The 20,854-nt window shown below is 39.7% G+C and overlaps 1 protein-coding gene and 1 non-coding gene across 9 annotated transcripts in view; both read left to right on the top strand.

Moving 5' to 3' along the window:
* The window catches only part of LOC126212852 (GRB10-interacting GYF protein 2), a 189,384-nt gene that overhangs the window by 30,657 nt on the left and 137,873 nt on the right, over window positions 1–20,854 (top strand). For 6 of the 8 annotated variants that reach the window (XM_049940280.1, XM_049940284.1, XM_049940283.1 and 3 more), the window contains 3 exons: window positions 1,091–1,310; window positions 10,289–10,517; window positions 20,648–20,732. In XM_049940280.1, the coding sequence (XP_049796237.1) occupies window positions 1,091–1,310; window positions 10,289–10,517; window positions 20,648–20,732 (534 nt within the window). The remainder of the gene's footprint in view (window positions 1–1,090; window positions 1,311–10,288; window positions 10,518–20,647; window positions 20,733–20,854) is intronic. The other 2 variants (XM_049940282.1, XM_049940281.1) reach the window with 2 other exon arrangements.
* LOC126214214 (small nucleolar RNA snoR639/H1) lies at window positions 3,807–3,939 on the top strand. Its single transcript, XR_007541694.1, has one exon. It is a non-coding gene; the product is annotated as a small nucleolar RNA snoR639/H1 (small nucleolar RNA).

Raw genomic sequence — 20,854 nt, 5'->3', positions numbered from 1 at the left:
TAAAAAATAAATTTGACTTCATTTTCTTTGCTCATGTAATTTTCTTTTCTTTCAACATTTTGCCAATTATTTTGCTCTCTTATATGTATCATAATTTTGACCAATAATATGCTTTCACTATCACAGAAAGAAGTAAACAGAGGTCTGACGTAATTTTGACTTTCTACAGAATGCCTTGTGTGTCTGTGTCTACCTGTCTGTGTTTAATTTCTTTTCTCCATAGAATCTTGCATGGGCCAATTTTTCCTGGCATTTCTGGATAACGACAGCTGCCAGTGTAAAAGCATTTCCCAAAATACCACCTCCGCAGCACATCTGTTGCCACAGCACAACTGGTTTTAGACCTGCTATAGTTGGAATCACGAACGATGGCGGTAGAGTTTAGGCTTCTTCTGCACATCTACGTCATGTATGCTGTGAACGCCATAGCTAATGTGAGCATTAAACGTGATTTTAGTGAGTTTTTTAGTGACTTTTGATTCCATTTTTTGCGAGTTGTCATCGCTGATTGTGGTGGAAGTGATAAATTCTGCATAAGTAAGCGAGAGACGTATTTGTAAGATATACGCTTTCTTCAGGTGGAAAGCATGCACATGAGTGTACTGCAACTGTCACTTGAAATCGTCAACAATTCAATCCCCATCCCTTGAGATGCACAAACCGCCATCGTTCGTGAATCAGACTATAGTGTAGTTTCAAGTGATACCTCAAGAAAATACATTTTACATGAAATCACTTTCACTCGACCAAGTATGAAAGTAAAACCTAGCTATGTAAAGTTGGAATAATGATAGCTGCCATTGTAAAAGGAGGATGTTAAATTCCAGTTCATTAAGTTTACCATAAGTGATTTCATACCTCCCAAGTTCATTCCCACATGGTACCCAGGTTTCTATAAATTTTACTAGAATTTGTATCAGGTTTGAAGCCATATGTACAATAAAAGTTGTTGGCATACTGTTCTTAAGGTTCCATGTAACAGTATATTTGGCACATTTTTTTTTTCTGTATATCAATAATGTTTGCAATACTGGCAAATTGTGATGACACGGCAGTAGCTTACTTGTCTACTCGTTCGTCCGTCGAAAAGCAGAGTTCGGAGCGCAACTGGTCGGACCGTAACGGCACGGACCACGAGTGGGGCGGGGGTTCCGGACCGGGCAGCTCCGCCCTCGGCACCAGCCCCCGCAAGGACTTCGGGCGCGGCTTCGACAGCTGGCGGAGGCAGGGGCGCAACACGGTCAACTCCGAGCAGGACGATGACCCGCCAGCTCCTGGAGGTTGGAGGAGCTCTACCACCAAGTGGAGTGGTGAGTTTGCCATAGTCGTCCACAATGTCTTAAAGAAGGCAAATGTTACGTGTACTAGTGTTTTTATCTATCACTTAACACTTCTTTCACCTCTGGCAATATTGGAGATAGTGCTAAGATCACCTACTTATGTTCCATTGTTTGTGAAAATGTGATATTGTTCACGGTCATTTAATCTTCCTGTAAATATCGTATTTCTGTTCTGCTCTTTTCTATACCTCCAGACATCACCACGCACCAGTCAATAATGGTGAACAATTAGTTGGAGTGTTATTTAGTGATAGCCACAGTATGTACATTATTAAGCAAATGTTTTTCTGAGTAACATGACATACAAAAGTACATGAGATACGTCACTTGCCTTTTGATTCTTGTCATTCCTCCCTTACCCTCAACTCCAGCTCCAGTTAGAATATATGTACCCCACTTACATAAGCCGGCAATCTATAGTATCAATTACTGAGGTTGTGTGCTCAATGTGGGAACATCAATTGTGGGAATGTGTATGGATGTGTCAGCACACATTGCCATGTCCAAAGGAATCCTTCGGACATTTGAATTGGGCGCTACATCGGGTTAATTTTTTGGGATCTACCAGAAGTTAAATTCAGTTATTTATTTTGGTTGCCCTTGTCAAAACCATACGTTAAGCCATTTGTTCTGTTCTGTAGTTTTTTACATTTTAGCCCAGCTTCTGCTTCTTCTCCTTTTTTAGTTTGAGATGTGTGTTAATATTGTGTACTGTCATTTTTCCATCAGGCAACACATTGTATAGTTTCAATAAATACTGTTTTTTTTTTGTTTTTTTTTTTTTTTTTTTTTGTTTTTTGAAAGGTAGATCTAATTACATATAACTAGAAGCAAATATTTTTGTAGCTTGCTGGAGTAAATATGGTGATTTCACTCTGTTTTCATTATTAAGATCATGAATCCTATGACATGATAGCTAACATAGTGTAAAATGTATAGCATCTTTGCCATATCAGTGTTAGATATTTTTGTAAGCAGCAGTCACAAATATTTTCTTTAGCAGGGTTAATAGTTTTCTGAGCTATTATAACAGGTGCAGATATCATAATTGAGTTATTTGTGAGATCGAGATTGACCCCACTGAAATAAGCCGGCAGCCTATAGTATCAATTCCTGAGGTTGTGCGCTCGATGTGGGAACAGCAATTGTGGGAATGTGTATGGATATGTCTGCACGCATTGCCATGTCCAAAGGAATCTCTCAGACATTTCTGCCTCACATCCTATATTTTTGTACTGGTGTTATATGGCCCATTAAGTAACCTGATTTGACTGACAAAAATTGCTAAAATTTAGTCTGGAATGATGATAATTATTTTCAATCATAAAATGTTGCTTACCTTAAAACAAAAAAGAAAAAAATATTGGTTTTTCCTTTCCATGTGATTTGAATTGCCACATAGAACAGCTCATAAGTGTTCAAAAATAGATGGTGTAATTGTAATAACTGAGAAATCAATGTGTGTGTTGCTGTTGCCTAATTTGTATTATCAAGGTATAATTTCTGGTGATACGATTTCTGTCAGGGAAAAGTTTGGTAGGTAAATCATTTATAGCTCATAGCATCAACTACAGAGGTTACATGTTCAATGTGGGAGTGTGAGAATGTGTGTGGCTATGCTCGTGTCTTTTGCCTTGTCCAGTGTAACCCCAGAGACATTTGTGTTTTCCAACTGATATCAATACGCTTTTCTGGCCTATTCAGTAATAAGATTTTGGACCATGATACCTGCTGTAAATGCTGAAACCTAAGAAAGGGACACACATTTACAGAGAAACCAATGTATTCCGTACTGTTGAGCCATAGCTGTCGCCTTGTTAATTGCATTATCAAAGATTGGTGGGGCTTACTGAAAAATGATATGTAAATCATTTCTTGATTTAATTCTGTTCTACCCTTTTGCTCACAATTCTAATACCAGTGTTAAAAGTATACCCCCACATACATATCCAAGCAGATTGTTGTATCAGTGAGATTGTGCACTCTATGTGAAAACAGTAACTGTCAGAATGTGTGTGGATGTACCTGCTCTTATTGCCATGTCCAAAGGAGTCCTACGTAAATTTGTGCCACTGGTCCTATTTCTGCCCAGCATCATATGACCCCTGCAGTGACCTGATTTGACAGCCAAAAGGTTGCCACAATTTTGTCTGTAATGTGTCCCACAGATTTGGAAAACTTGATTGATTATATTTGCAATTTTTGGCTACCATGAGTATCTTTGCAACCTGTGCCAGCTCCCACTGTGTGTGGAATGTTATCCTCAGAAGTGACAGAAATAGCATCACACAAGTTGGTTAGTAAAATGCCTTTTTAAGTTTAATTTTTATTTCTACTTTTTCCCATACCATGAACAGTCACATACGAGAACTCATCCGTGCTGAAAATGTGTCGTGTAAATTGTGTATTGATTGAATTTTTCTGTGCAATGTTGCCTACAATTTCTGTGCCAGTATTTTCATGTTAACCCCACATTCTTAAGCCGGCAATCTGTAGTATCAATTACTGAGATTGTGTGCTCAATGTGGGAACAGCAATTGTGGGAATGTGTATGGATGTTTGTGCACACATTGCCATATCCAAAGGAATCCCTCAGACACCTGAATCAGTGTCAAAAAATATATCGGCTTAACCACTTGTTTATAGTGTAAAACACTAAGATTGATGCGTTTCGGAAGTCAAGCTTCCAACATCAGAACCTGTTAAAACTCGCTGAAATGGAACATGCACCAGGCACAATAAAATTGATGATAAAATTAAAACATCGTGGCTACTTCCCCTGCTGCAGCCGTGTCTTCCAAGGTGCATCTCCATATAAAAAACTCTAAAATGGTGTCGCCTATGGTGTTCAACATCTAACCACATGGCTTTCTCCTCTATTGTCGTAAACCACCCGTGCGTCTTCATTGATACCACACGCCGCGTAGCCAAACAAGACACTGAAACGCGAGTGAGATCACGTGCAAGTAAACAAGGAAGTCACAGAGATGTCTATACAAACAGATAACGTATACATGTTCCAAGGACCTCATGAAATGATGGTATCCTACCAATTGCTAAAAATGTAGTTACTAAAAGAAACCAGTGAAATGTTTGAAAAAGTTATTTGTATCAGAGTGTGTTCTGATTATCCACGCTATGTATCGTAATTTCCAGCTGTTCTAGTAGATCCAGCTTTTTGCCTTTGTCCTGGTTATGTAAAATAACGAGATCCTGATCTATTCCCAACATGGGGTGTCCCATTTCCCAAATATGCGTGGCTACAGCTGACTTTTCGAAATCATTAAGCCGGAAAGCATCGCTATGTTCTTTGTAACGTACTTTAAAGGACCTACCAATTTGACCTACATAGCTTGCCTAGCACGTGTTACACTGAATTTTATAGACCCCAGCTCTCTCATATTTATCACTTTCCTGCTGCAAATTATTTCTTTTTTTGTTATTCTGATGATGGAAGCTTGACTTCCGAAACGCGTCAATCTTAGTGTTTTACACTATAAACGAGTGGTTGAGCCGATATATTTTTTAACATTGACATTCACAACCACGACCTCTCATCCATCCAGTATGGATAATATCAAAACCTGAATCAAGCTCTGCATCCAGTCTATTTTTTAAAATGTGCCAGAAGTCATTCTGTTATTTATTAGTTTGGTTCTGCTTGACCAAACCGTGTGATATTTTTTTCTATTTGTTTTTTAACCAAGAATTGTTATTTTCATTTTGTGAAGTGTGTAAGTAATATGTACTGAGTCCCTGTCAGGTGAGACATTTTATGGTTCCAGTAGATACTGTAGTTTTGAAAATAGTGCAAACTAACATCCCAAAGACATTCGGGCTCACATGCGGTTCCTCTTTGTCTTGGCCCAAACTTACCTTGTGTCGCATCACAAGTCCTAAATTAGACACTTGTGACCGTTTGGTTAAATTGTATGGCTGATGGCAAGTCTGCAAAATACAAAGTTAATATAACATATAATAACAGTAATAATAATATCGGGAACTAAATTAACGACCCATAAATGTAGGCCACACAGTTGCAATGTGGTTAGAATAATGTTTATTCAGAAAGCCAATTAATAGCAAAAGTGGACATATTTAGAATTACTATTAAGTCATCAGCGCTGAAAATGTGTCGCGTAAATTGTGTATTGATTGATGTCCATCTGACACAGTTTGATCATTTATAATCACATCGCGAATTACCAATTCAATACCCCACCTTGTTAACGACGCGAAAAGTTAAGAGTTCATACCAGGCATGCAGCTGCTCACTGCTCAGAGACTAAGTCCCGTGATACCACACAATGCGAAATTTTCTAAGTCTTTTCACTTCCTAGCTGCCTAAAGACTGACCTTCCGCTTTTGCGTTTGTATCTGAACTGTACCCTTTGGTGTCTTCAGCTGAACTGTACTCTCTGGTGTCTAGCTCAGAACTGTCCCTCTCTCTGCATCTCCGGCCACGTTTACCCACGCGCCGAACATCGTCACTCAACTGACTAGGGCAGTTCCCTTTCTTGAAGCTGTCCATCTGATTGACTACAGCTTATTCTACATTATTTTACATTTTAACATATTTAAATAATCAAAGGTTGACCACCTTCACAGTCTAAATAAAATAACAATAATATCCATTGTTAAATTCTTGTACATAAAACCAATACAATTCCCTTCTTAACTTCGACTGTCAAGAGCCAGTAGCCTTGCTGATGCTTAACTGAAAGAGTGATAATTTAAATTTACTGTATCTTTTAAACAAATGAAGTTACAAAGTTGATATTTACAACATTCATCATTTTAATGATGTGCTTCTATATGAAATGTCGATCGTCAAGATTAACTAAAGTGTTCAGATTTCAGCGTTCAAGTCTTTGTTACAAAACTTATGAATCTCACTTTAAACAGTAAATCCTAAATGATTATAGATATGATCAATATTCAAGTTTTATTGGGATCACCATGACAATTCATGGAGGATGGCAGATTAAAATTACTGTGACTCGATTCCCTACATTACTACAGAATTAAATAGTTTCCATAAATGTTTCCCTTAATAGCTGATCTTAGGTCCGCCATATTTAACGCTGCTACATCTCCTTGGCCACAGAAGCCTTCTACTTGTGAGTTAACGAGCATTGCGCTGTCATTTAAATATATGGCCGAAAGAGTCAGCCTACAGGAAGTATAGATCCAGAACCGGATGCCACAAAGGGCACAGATTCACCACAAGATGGGGAAACTCACAGGCGTCTATTGAGGCATAAGCACTGTAGTGTGTGAGTGAGACAGACAAGATCCTACATCATAGGGAATGAGTTTCCCAATGATGTAGGATCTTGTCTGTCTCACTCACACACTACAGTGCTTATGCCTCAATAGACGCCTGTGAGTTTCCCCATCTTGTGGTGAATCTGTGCCCTTTGTGGCATTCGGTTCTGGATCTATACTTCCTGTAGGCTGACTCTTTCGGCCATATATTTAAATGAGAGTGCAATGCTCGTTAACTCACAAGTGGAAAAGTCCAACATAAATTTGTGTCACTGGGCCTATTTCTGTGTCCCGGCGTCATATGACACCTGCAGTAACCTGTTTTGACAGCCAAAAGATTGCCACAATTTTGTCTGTAATATATCTCACAGATTTGGAAAACTTCACTGATTATATCTGTAATTTGTGGCTACCATGAGTATCTTTACAACCTGCTCCAGCTCCCATTGTGTGTGGAATGTTATACTCAGAAGTGATAGCAATAGCATCATATAAGTTGGTTAGTAAAATGCCTTTTTAAGTCTAATTTTTATTTCTACTTTTTCCTACACCGTAAATAGTCATGTTCAAGAACTCGTCAGTGCTGAAAATATGATATGTAAATTGTGTATTGATTGAAAGTTTCTGTGCCAGTATTTTGATATTAACCCCACATTCTAAAGCCGGCAATCTGTAGTATCAATTACTGAGGTTGTGTGCTCAATGTGGGAACAGCAGTTGTGGGAATGTGTATGGATGTTTGTGCACACATTGCCGTATCCAAAGGAATCCCTCAGACACCTGAATCAAGCTCTGCAAAAAGTCATCTGTTATTTGTTAGTTTGGTTCTGCTTGACCAAACCATGTGTGATATTTTTTTTCTATTTGTTTTTTAACCAAGGATTTTTGTTTTTATTTTGTGAAATGTGTAAGTAATATGTACTGAGTCCCTGTCAGGTGAGGCATTTTATGGTTCCAGTAGATACTATAGTTTTGAAAAGTGGAAGATGTAATAATATGTATGTTGAAGCAAATGTATTTGTTGTTTGTGGGGGGAAATACAATGATTTTGTCACGCAGTTTTTGTTACTAAGATCATGCATCCAATGATACGATAGTTAACAGAAAGTGTAAAGATTACATATTTTTGCAAACACTACTGACAAATCAAATGGGTAAGTCAGAATGGAATAACTATAATATGAATTCAGATAGTTTGTTACTCACCACATGGATGAACCATGGAGTAAAAGTAGACCAAACCATTAGACTGAGCCCATCAGGGAAGGACCACATTCTTAGATGTTGCACTTGCATGGCCAGTCACACTGAATCACATGCTATAATGTTGTAATATACACGAATTATGCAGAAGTACCAGATCAGTCATCATTGCTAACTTCATTGCAGATGTTTCCTGTACACTATCAGTATTTTTTCACATTCAACCCAAAGTATGTTACTCTCATTACTGCATGAGGCATCGGATGTGCAGCACTTCTTGAAGCCTGTGATGCACCGAACATGGTAATATTGTTCAACTTTGAGACAATTCACTTGCGTGCCGGGTTACCTTCAAGTGCAAGATATTACCCACTGGTCAGCCCTGTTTGATTTTCTTGAATAATCAGCAGTTTTCAGCTTAGTGTCCACTGAGAACCGATGTTGCATTGGAGCTTCATCCAAACACATTGCCAGTATCTCTATTAGGTTTACTTCTCACATAATGAATAATTGCGAATTTGAATTTTGCACCAAATTGTGTCCAATCCTGAAGCTAGTTGTTGATTTTCTTTTGACAATACCACTCCGTTGCTTAAGACTAAATTTTACTCTTTAGCTATTTAAAAACTGTGTTAGTCCTGCTGCATAAAATGGTGAAACTATGAACACTGTAATAACTGTTACTAAAATGAAACATTTGGGACGTTTATACACTCCTGGAAATTGAAATAAGAACACCGTGAATTCATTGTCCCAGGAAGGGGAAACTTTATTGACACATTCCTGGGGTCAGATACATCACATGATCACACTGACAGAACCACAGGCACATAGACACAGGCAACAGAGCATGCACAATGTCGGCACTAGTACAGTGTATATCCACCTTTCGCAGCAATGCAGGCCGCTATTCTCCCATGGAGACGATCGTAGAGATGCTGGATGTAGTCCTGTGGAACAGCTTGCCATGCCATTTCCACCTGGCGCCTCAGTTGGACCAGCGTTCGTGCTGGACGTGCAGACCGCGTGAGACGACGCTTGATCCAGTCCCAAACATGCTCAATGGGGGACAGATCCGGAGATCTTGCTGGCCAGGGTTGTTGACTTACACCTTCTAGAGCACGTTGGGTGGCACGGGATACATGCGGACGTGCATTGTCCTGTTGGAACAGCAAGTTCCCTTGCCGGTCTAGGAATGGTAGAACGATGGGTTCGATGACGGTTTGGATGTACCGTGCACTATTCAGTGTCCCCTCGACGATCACCAGTGATGTACGGCCAGTGTAGGAGATCGCTCCCCACACCATGGTGCCGGGTGTTGGCCCTGTGTGCCTCGGTCGTATGCAGTCCTGATTGTGGCGCTCACCTGCACGGCGCCAAACACGCATACGACCATCATTGGCACCAAGGCAGAAGCGACTCTCATCGCTGAAGACGACACGTCTCCATTCGTCCCTCCATTCACGCCTGTCGCGACACCACTGGAGGCGGGCTGCACGATGTTGGGGCGTGAGCGGAAGACGGCCTAACGGTGTGCGGGACCGTAGCCCAGCTTCATGGAGACTGTTGCGAATGGTCCTCGCCGATACCCCAGGAGCAACAGTGTCCCTAATTTGCTGGGAAGTGGCGGTGCGGTCCCCTACGGCACTGCGTGGGATCCTACGGTCTTGGCGTGCATCCGTGCGTCGCTGCGGTCCGGTCCCAGGTCGACGGGCACGTGCACCTTCCGCCGACCACTGGCGACAACATCGATGTACTGTGGAGACCTCACGCCCCACGTGTTGAGCAATTCGGCGGTACGTCCACCCGGCCTCCCGCATGCCCACTATACGCCCTCGCTCAAAGTCCGTCAACTGCACATACGGTTCACGTCCACGCTGTCGCGGCATGCTACCAGTGTTAAAGACTGCGATGGAGCTCCGTATGCCACGGCAAACTGGCTGACACTGACGGCGGCGGTGCACAAATGCTGCGCAGCTAGCGCCATTCGACGGCCAACACCGCGGTTCCTGGTGTGTCCGCTGTGCCGTGCGTGTGATCATTGCTTGTACAGCCCTCTCGCAGTGTCCGGAGCAAGTATGGTGGGTCTGACACACCGGTGTCAATGTGTTCTTTTTTCCATTTCCAGGAGTGTATTATTACCTGATTTATGACACCTTTGAAACCCACTTCATATTGTTGCTCTATTTAAAACTAAGAAAATAGAACCATATTTGTAGCTTCCATGTTTAGGGTTGCCCAGATAAACCACACATTAATTTCTTGTGGCCAGATTTTGAGGATAAAGTGTGAATTATATTTGGGCCAGTATGGTATATGCTGTTTTTAGACACACAAAAATAATGTGTGTTGAAAGCTGTAACTGTTCTACATGAGATATTCTGCATGTTAGCTGAGGCATAAAACATATTCGTTTAATTTTTGTTTTTCCAAGTTTCTTCCTCACTTTAGAGACTCTACAGTTTCCAATGTGCAAGCAGGTCGCACCGGTGGCAATAGTTGGCGCTCGGACTCGGAACCTAACAAGGACACGGGCGGCTGGTCGGTCCCACGCAGTAACAGCAACTCGTGGGGCGACGACCACGTATCGTCCCGTGGTCCCCACCCGCACGTGCACAGGCCTTGGGATCCACAGCCGCACGCCCACACTCACCCTGCGGCGCACGGGACGGACAGTGACTCCGTGTCTGGGCCACTGCCCGAATGGTAAGTCGAGCTATTCACCTTACATACATGTGTCACTGAATACCTCTAACCATTGTTAATATCTATAATTTTACTACTTGGTACAAACTTTAACTGTCAAGGCTTTCCTTGCAGATCAAATGAATATTTACGTTGCAAATTAGCCACAGTTCCATCAGAAAGATATCTTGTGCCTCCCACAATAAATAAATAGCAAATACCTGAGAGCCATATATTAGAAATGAGATTGTTGAACTATATTACTAAAATTCTGTCCCAAAACATGGTATCAGTTGGAATGTAGGGGCAATAATATTTATTGTAATTATTGATAGACTTCAAAAATTGGATATACTGGCATAATCTATTCATTGAGAGGTATAATCTTCCATTAAAAGTTTAAGAGTATAAGACAGTTAGAAAATCTGTGTTTATCGAGGCAACATTACTGATATGGGTTTTACTCATCTATTATTTGAGAATTGGAGCCCTTAGCGACTTCCGACAATGTTTAAACATTATTTCAAATATTTTTCTCACTGATACACAATAATGAAAGGGGGAAGCTTACCTATTTCTACGTTCTCACTGTTTATGCAACAGACTTCAGAGTCGGGCATGACATTTTAATCTATCATTTCCTTACAATTGTTTGCAACACACTTTGTATACAGTATCTGCGTATAGCACTTAATGTACCTGAAAAATAGTGTCATTGTATGGCACGTAGTTCAGGGGTTATGATTTCATAAACATTTGATATGTGTGAAAAGCTAGCTTTTAAAATGGAGCACAAATTACTGCATTTATATTCCAAAAGAAAAACAGTCTTAGTTGCAGGGAAACAATGCTTTTATTAACATATTTCGCCCTTGTGACGCCCCAGAAGAGCAAAATGCGTCAATAAAAGTATTGTTGGCCCTGCAACCTAGAGTGTTTTTCTTTTGTGGTTGCTGTACCAGATAACACCATGGAGTGTGACAAATTGCACAGTTCATATTCATCCAGCGTTTCATAATGAGAACGCTTAGCAACTTGCAACAAACTTCTATGTATAATTTCAAACCTCTCTTAAACTTTCTCACATAAATGCTTAAAGGCAAATATGTAACACGATAACGCATTTATGAAATAATCAGTATAGCTCTTATCTGCATGGGAGTTTGATCCTCTAAAGAATTAGGGGTTGGCTGGTATGCTGCTAAGGTGAAATTACATATGAGACATTTATAAATGTATAGAGCTGAGAGCTAGAGGCACACATTTGCAAGAAGTAGGGTGTGTCATGTGTTTTGTTGGTAGGAAAGCGAAGTGCTACATTCTAGTGTGGGGGGGGATGTACCACAGGTCAGAGGATATTCTTGACAACTTCAGTTCTGATCTTAGGAAACTAGTATTTGTGTATCTTGTAAATTGGAACAGTTTTCTGGAAGCACACCCATACCAACTAATACTTGCAGGTGTCTGCCTGCCCCCAGCCGTCGCAAACTAAGAGCATACTAAGAACTTTAATATACAGGACTCATGTAGTATCCACCACTGACAGCGTGCAGGGCAAATTCTAAATGGTATTCAGTAAAAACGGATGTACAAAAACCAAATTGAGATATCCGCAAATGAAAATGCCAGCCCAGTACAAGGAGGAGCATGAAGAAAGAGCTGTCAAGTTCTGTGGAAAATAATCTTTCACAAAAGGTAGATATATGAAATTCTTTGTGTGTGTGTGTGTGTGTGTGTGTGTGTGTGTGTGTGTGTGTAGGGAGGAGGGGGGGGGAGGTTAAAAGGTACATAGGACAAACAATACGTGCTGAATAAGAACAGTGCATCTAATGCCAGTTACACACTGCCTTCTACAGCACAATGTCTGCAGTGGCTGGACATTGTATTTCCACTGGCCATTCCATTGAGCAGGGGAAAGTCGGGATATTGGTCAGAGTCTAATCCTGTTGGGTTTGAGTAGTCATGGGAGCTGTGGAAATATAATTGGCAGACAACCTGCTCAACCAAGTCGAGGGTTGCCAGCTCAAAAAAATATTGAAACTCCTAATTTCATGTCTGCACTCTCAGAGAAGTTATTTTCCAACTTTTCAATGCCAGACTTCAGGCAACAGCCATCTGTAATAATCGACCACATAATTTGTAATCACTGTGGATATGCTGAATCTGTGCTTGCTTTGTTTTATTCTCAGATGTATAAAGTATTGTCTGACTGACATTCTTACTGACCGTGTTATCTCTGACCACGCACATTTACTCCACAGTATTGTGTAAAGTGGTTTAAATTCTGCCAGCAACTCGCCTTGAAAATAGAAGTTAAGGTTGTTAAGCGAAATACCTAAACAAGAAGTGTTACTGTACTGAATGAATGTCCAAAATACGTTGGAATATTTTTATAAATGCGCCTTTAAGTTTAAGAAATGTGGTTGATAAAATAATGAAAATCGTATATGTGGCAAGAGTTTTTCCTTTGCAAATGAACCTCATTAAAAAAATTTAGATTTATCTGCATTGACTATATTGCAAAGTATTAAAATTGACCATAATTTTATGAACAGCGACAGCATCAGAATCAGTCTTGTGTACATCTTGTTTGTCATCAGTGAACTTGAAATAATCTCTGGCAGGTGAAAACCTGTTTTGAAACATCAATAAGACATTTTAAATAAGTTCCTTTGTTTTTAAAGTCATGAGCAGTTGTGGACAAAATGGAAAACAGAAAAATTGCTAGGAAGCCAATAGAAACAGCATATGATGTGACGCAGGATGTTGATATGAGGGGGAAAAAAAATCAAAGAAACAAAATGCAGTTAACGAGATGTGACTCATTGAGACAGACAGTTCTTACATTTAAAAGGTACTGCAGCTTATGACAACCGCTATGACAACAAGCTATGACAACCACTTGTTTATGTTTATCACTTTGCTTATTATGCAGCACTAAATAGCCTCATGCCCTTGTTAATTGGGTATGTTAGGTGAGCCGTGCTGCTACAAAAAGAAAAGCTTTTTCTCTGTGCATTGCTTTACACATTAGAAGCAATGTGGATGAATTAGTTTGTGACATACAGAATGAAGTTCTGGGTGTTCTGTGGCCCACAGAATGAAGTTCTGGGTGTTCTGTGGCCCACAGAATGAAGTTCTGGGTGTTCTGTGGCCCACAGAATGAAGTTCTGGGTGTTCTGTGGCCCACAGAATGAAGTTCTGGGTGTTCTGTGGCCCACAGAATGAAGTTCTGGGTGTTCTGTGGCCCACAGAATGAAGTTCTGGGTGTTCTGTGGCCCACAGAATGAAGTTCCGGGTGTTCTGTGGCCCACAGAATGAAGTTCCGGGTATTCTGTGGCCCACAGAATGAAGTTCCGGGTATTCTGTGGCCCACAGAATGAAGTTCCGGGTATTCTGTGGCCCACAGAATGAAGTTCCGGGTATTCTGTGGCCCACAGAATGAAGTTCCGGGTGTTCTGTGGCCCACAGAATGAAATTATTTGGGGGAGGGGGCGTATTTACAGTGTGTGAAGCCTCAGATAAGTCAGATTGTGAAATTTAAGTAAAAGTCTGAAACTATATTTCAACAAGCATAGTGTACTTCAATATTTCATTATTATTCATTAAGTATCTGTGTTTGTATGCCCATTCCATAATCCTTAAAAAGTCTTAATGCAGATTCGCCGTTTACTGACTTATCTGTAACTTTCTGATCATTAGAACACATTTTTTTGTTCATTTGTCTTTAACACATTCAAACCATCTATAACTTCAATAACAAGAAGAATTGTGACAAATGTTAACTGTCAGTGTCACTTATCCATTTTAGATGCTGTGATATTTGTGATCTGTCGGAGGCCAGGAAAGTACATTCAACAATGCATTCGTCATTGTGATGTTTTACAGATGCTTTCATTTCATATTAACACAGAGAAAGAATTCTGAAGGGATCCATCATAGAAGAAAACCTAAATCATTTTCTTTCACTGGTGGTGTAAAGTGAGTTTGAAATTATTGAACTTTAATGCCTAGGGAAAGAGTTAAGACAAACATATAGAAAAGAAATCGGACTTCGACGTGTTACAAGGGTAGAGTCCATATATTTATTGGGAGATGAAATGGGTAATGACAAAAGAAAATGGTTTCACGGACATGTGATAGTGTGTGTAACAAGTGCAGCCTAACACAGGAAAAAGTGACTTAATAATTTCTGACGTGGCAGACTGTTAGTTTAATTTATCAGATTGCCTATTACAGCAGCACTAAATAGCTTCATACCCATGTGCATTGGGTATGTTAGGTGAGCCGTGCTGCTACAGAAATACCAGCTTTTGCTCTGCACACTGCTTTACTACTGTAGAAGCAATGTAGATGAAATGCTGTGTGACAAAAATAATTGTTAAGATAGGGTGTCCAGAAAGTAGCTATCAGGAGCAGGGTCTACCACTGTATATATAGTAATAAAAAATGTCACTACTAACATGTTAGTAAATTGAGAGAGAGTTGTTAGTAGAGTTTTTTCTGTGTACAGTTACACAATCTACAGGGACAATGTTGATAGGTGGGTGAGATTACTTGGTGCTTAAAGCTTTGCACTGTTTGGAAGAATTCAATATCAAATCGCATACAATCACCACAGTTGGCAAGTTCATTGCAAAGGCATGAATTGTCAAAAATAAACATTTTTCAGGAGAGTGGAAGAAATATTCAGAATCATTTGATGTCTTATTCTAAATCATATTTATTTTCATGCAGTTCACATTGATGTGTGTATTCATAGCAAATCATTTTACACTGAAGTGCCAAAGAAACTTGTATGGGCATGTGTATTCAAATATATATATAAACAGGCACTGTGATTGACAATGCCTGTATAAGACAACAAGTGTCTGATGCAGTTGTTAGATCAGTTACTGCTGCAACAGTGGCAGATTATCAAGATTTAAATGAGTTTGAACGTGGTGTTACAGTCAGCTCTTGAGCAATGGGACACAGCATCTCAGAGGTAGCAATGAAGTGGGGATTTTCCCGTACCACCATTGCACGAGTGTACCGTGAATATCAGGAATTTAGTAAAACATCATATCTCTGACACCGCTGCAGCGGGAAAGAGATCCTGCAAGAACGGGACCAATGACGACTGAAGAAAATCATTCAACGTGACAAAAGTGCAACACTCCCGCAAATTGCTGCAGATTTCAGTGCTCGGCCATCAGCAAGTGTCCGTGTGTGAACCATTTAATGAAACAACATCGATATGGGCTTTCGGAGCCAAAGGCCCACTCGTGTACCGTTGATGACTGCACAACACAAAGCTTTACGCCCCGATTGGGCACATAAACACCGACATTGGCCTGTTGATGACTGGAAACATGTTGCCTCATCAGATGAGTCTCATTTCAAATTGTATCTCGTGAATAGACATGTATGGAGACAACCTCACGAACCCATGGACCCTGCATGTCAGCGGGGAACTGTTAAAACTGCTGGAGGCTCTGTAATGGTGTTGGGTGTGTGCTGTTGGATTGATATGGGACCCCTGATACGTCTAGATAACTCTCTGACTGGTGACATGTAGGTAAGCATCCTGTCTGATACCCTGCACCTATTCATGTCCATTGTGCATTCCAACAGACTTGGGCAATTCCAGCAGGACAGTGCGACACTCCAAAAGTACGGAATTGCTACTGAGTGGCTCCAGGAACACTCTTCTGAGCTTAAACACTTCCGCTGGCCACCAAACTCCCCAAATATGAACATTATTGGACATATCTGGGATGCTGTGCAACATGCTGTTCAGAAGAGATCTCCACCCCCTCGTACTCACATGGATTTATGGTCAGCCCTGCAGGATTCATGGTGCTCCAGCGCTACTTCAGACATCAGTCAAGTCCATGCCATGTCATGTTGCAGCACTTGTGTGTGGTCACGGGGACCCTACATGATATTAGGCAGGTGTACCAGTTTCTTTGGATCTTCAGTGTATATCTGTAATGTTACACAATCAGGACCAATTTAAGACCAAATAACTCAAGTGACTGCTTGGGATGAGAGAGGTACCTCAGGCTCCAAGTGCAATATCTGTATACAGAACATATCATAATTAGTAGTGAAAACTGGCAGAAGTGAAAGAATGTGAGCAAAATGGGCCTGCAAACAAACCATTCATAGAATAATTGCAAATGTGTGGTTACGAGTTGCCACAGACTTCAGTCTGAAGTACTGTTCTGGTTAGTATAAATGTGTTAAAAATTTAAACTTGTCAATTAAGCCCTTGCTTAATTGGGTTCATATTTCACCCAATGCCTAACTTAACTCTTAACGCATGAAGTTCTCTTTCAGGCCACATGGAAATTTTTGAACTTGCAAGTTCTGGTGGAAAGTTTCTATATCCCCCTACCTTTCTTAAATTGCTAATCCTACATGTTTTATTGTCGGTTGCATTGTCACCTTCTTTGTATGTCGTTGACACACGTTGGGTACCCATTTTCTACAGTGCAGTGAAAAATGTGTTCATAGGAACGTGTAAAATTTAATCATTGAGACAGAAGTTCAGGACAATGGTGATAGGCATCTTTATGTTTCTCCAATAAAATGTGTAAAAATTTTGGGTAAAGTCGAATGTGTTTTGACAAGTACAGATCCCCAGTGGTGAGATCGACTTTTTAAAACCATCTGCATGGTGATACAGGTTAAGATACAAAGTTTATACTCTGCAGCCATTCATCCTGGTGGTCTCGTTAATGAGTAACCAATGTAAAAAGAATTGCAGGATTTTGCACGACACTCAGTAGATTGAAAAAAAAAAAGCAGTTTTTTGAAGACTGGTTCTGTAGTGTAATGGATAGGGTAAGGGCCTCATATGCAGAAGGTTGTGGGTTCTAATCTTGACAGATATTTTAAGTTTTTTTGTTTTCAAATCTTTATCAGTGACATCATGTTAATTATTGTACCATCTTTTTCATTTGCTCTCATTGTTCTGTTTCCATTTGGAATCTTTGATCATGTGATTTTAATTAATTTTATGTGTTAATTACGATTTAATTTCTTTCATTTTTGTCACCCAATACTTTTGTCCCTGTCATCCTATATTTTCATCTGTTATTACAGTCTTTAGTTAAATTCCTCATTTTGCTTGGATATCATTTTACTTATTATCCCTTCTTTTGCTTAAATCTCCATCTGCATCATTTGATCCATAGTGCAATAGGAATTTGTTTGAAATGTTTGTATGACAATTACCACACACAACTGCAAATCTTACTACAAAAAACACATTTTGACACCATTTCACAGTAAGCATAAAAAGCATCTTTTGTCTTTTTAACTGATAGATTGGTATTTTCAATTTAAGTATTGTAATAGATAAATAAATATAATTAAATTTATATTCACAATAAGTCCAAGTGGAGAAAGAACGATAGGGAGAAAAATGAGAGCAAATGAGAAAGTTGGTATACTGATTGAAATGATGTGACAAGGGAATATAAATAAAAATAACTGCATTTAACAAAATTAATTTAATAAGAGTAACGATCAAAGTAATTTTGAAAAAGATTAAAATATAATAAATTTAACGCACCTGGTGAGATTCGAACTTACAAACTTCTGCGAGCAAGGCCCATTCTCTAACCAGTACAATAGACAACCAGTCTGCACTACCCTACTTTTTTTAAAGCTATTGTATGTCATGTGAAATGATGAAATGTATTTATTTATTTACTTATTCCCTCCTCCCGTCAATTACTCATAAATGAGGGCCCATCAGGGTGAATGGCTGTAGGGCATGATACACAGGACCTTTACATACGTCACAATAAAATTGGTTTCAAAAAGTTTATTCCACCACATGGATCTCTCCTTGTGAGTGGTAGTAAAGAGAAATGTAGATCCTAGCTTTGAATGTCAATTGAGTGCAATTTTTATATGCAAGTTTGAGTCATAGAAGTTAGTGTTACGTGAAAATTTATTTGCTAGATAGGTACTATATTTTTTCAGAATGTAAAATTCATTTCTCTAACAGTTCATTTATGTGTGCTATTAAAAAACTATTCAGAAGTGTGGGATTTTGTGTGACAAAAGTAAAATACTCCAGGATTTGTTCAGTGCAAGGAGTATTTGAGCCAAATGAAACAATGGAAAACGCAGGATGGAATGTGACAATATCACGTAAAGGATAGTTGCTACTCACCATATAGCAGAGATACTGAGTTGCAGATAGGCACAACAAGAAAGTCTTGTTGGCAGAAAACTAAGTTTCTTACAGTCTTTATGTTGTGCTTGTCTGAAACTTAGCATCTCTGCTGTATGGTGAGTAGTAGTTACCCCTTTCATAATATTGAGTTTTTGAACAACACTTAAATAATGGCAAAAATAAAATTTATATAACTTACATTCAAATTTTCAAGTGATTTTTGCCTTAAATGTTGGTTTAAACATAGGGGCAGACAACACCTCTTAGCATACAGTACAGAAACGTGAGTTAAGGGGTAACAAGTAATGCAATATGGACTACTTTAGCACATTACACATTAAAATTTACTGTACACTAGTACCTGCGAGAAGTCTTATTCAAAGTGTCGTCCTCGCATTCATGTGTGATGCTACATTTGTGTCCGCAGTGTTTAAAATTCTTTGAAACATCCCCGTATCATTTTGTAAATCTTGACAAGATGATACAATTCACTGCTCCAGTTCTTGAGTCCTATTAACGGGAGTGCTGTGTACCTCACTTTTGAAGTGACTCCAGACAGAAAACTCGGCTAGTTGAAGTCATGTTATCTAGGAGGCTGAGGTACAGACACCACTTAACTTACCCATCTTGAACCATATTGACATGTTAGATGTCATCGTACATTGACTCCAAAATGTGCTTGTGTCCCAACAATGTATATACCAGGTTCTCCATCATTGTACTAGGTATGATAGGCCGTGGTTGCAATTTGAGCCCAGTTAGATGGAAACTTAATTGAAAAATTTACATTTCATATACATTTATATCAATCAATACTGAAGTCAGTGCTAGCTGGTAACCACACATCCTCAGTTATCCCCAAAACAGTGCATTTGTGAACCCATGTATGCTGAAATACTTTTGCTACTTTTGTCATATATTTTCACATCTGTTTCCCCTTGTTAATTGTGATACATTCTGTATTTACAGGTTGTCTCTCCTGAGAGTTGTCAGTCTTATTTTCTCACTGTGTTTGGCAGTTATTTGCAATTTCGTTTTTATAGTGTGTAACTAGTGTCAGCCCAAACAAATACTGCTCATCCCATCTTTCATGTGACACCTAGTGTGACGAATAAGAGTCTTTTCTTTACAGACAAAATTATTTTTGAAGTGGAATTGTACATGTCCGTTTGATAGAACGGCCCCAAGTTAGTTTAGTGTGGTACCCGTTTTACTGGCATGCGTTACGAGGGACTGTACAACACCAAGAATAACAGACAGTACTCCAGCAGCAACAACACCGCCTTGGCATGCAATGACTGCCACCACCAGGCAGCAGCACCAAATGGACACTTTTTTTTTTAACACTGAGTGCCCTACAAAAGATGTGATGAGCTGACTCCAAAAACAAAATTGCAGAATATCTGCCAGAAGATCAGGGGAAAATGCACCTGACAACTCTTAAGTAGGGACAACTGATATAAAACAAAATTATAACATTTGTCGTGAAATACATAATACATTTCATATGGTGCAGTTATTTTTATTGGAAGCCATTTCACTGACAAGCATGTCAGTTTAAATTGCTGCTGTGACCAGTAATCAAATTCAGCTCCATCACGAGTAAAGTGGGAATGCTACGTTTCGGCAGTGGAGAGGGATAATTGGATTAATAACATTGATAAAATGAGTAAAATTCAAAGGAAGGCAACTGTCATGGGGGGGGGGGGGGGGGGTGCAGTAACATTGTGTGAGAAAATGTTCTCAAACTGGTCCTGTGCACAATGCATTGCCTTGTATATTAAAAGAAATACTTTGCAATTCAAGCAAAAGTAAGTTTTTATGTTAGTAACAGTAGTGTGATCACTATAGCCCAGTGACAATGCCACAGTTTAAAGTTCTTGGAAATGTGTTAATTAGAATGAAACTTAGTTGAATGGTAGGGACAAAAAAAATAGCTACGAGGGCTTATTTACTGAATAAGAGTTTGTTGCAGGGCGACAGAGACGCCAACCGAGTCGAGGGGTAGCTTTGACGCTTCGGGGGCATTCCACGGAGGAACTCCCCTGTCTGATGACGAGGTAAGTCCCACTGCACACAGTCTTGTCTTAACTCGTCGGTGAGAAAAGGGGAACTATATACTTCCCATTCCTATTAGTATGATACTTGCTATGCCTCTCTTTCAATATTTTTCATTGGAGGA

The sequence above is a fragment of the Schistocerca nitens genome, chromosome 11, assembly GCF_023898315.1.
Source record: "Schistocerca nitens isolate TAMUIC-IGC-003100 chromosome 11, iqSchNite1.1, whole genome shotgun sequence".
Taxonomy (NCBI): Eukaryota; Metazoa; Arthropoda; class Insecta; order Orthoptera; family Acrididae; genus Schistocerca; species Schistocerca nitens.
Note: the sequence above shows the minus strand (reverse complement) of the source record. Positions and strands in the feature narration are given on the sequence as shown.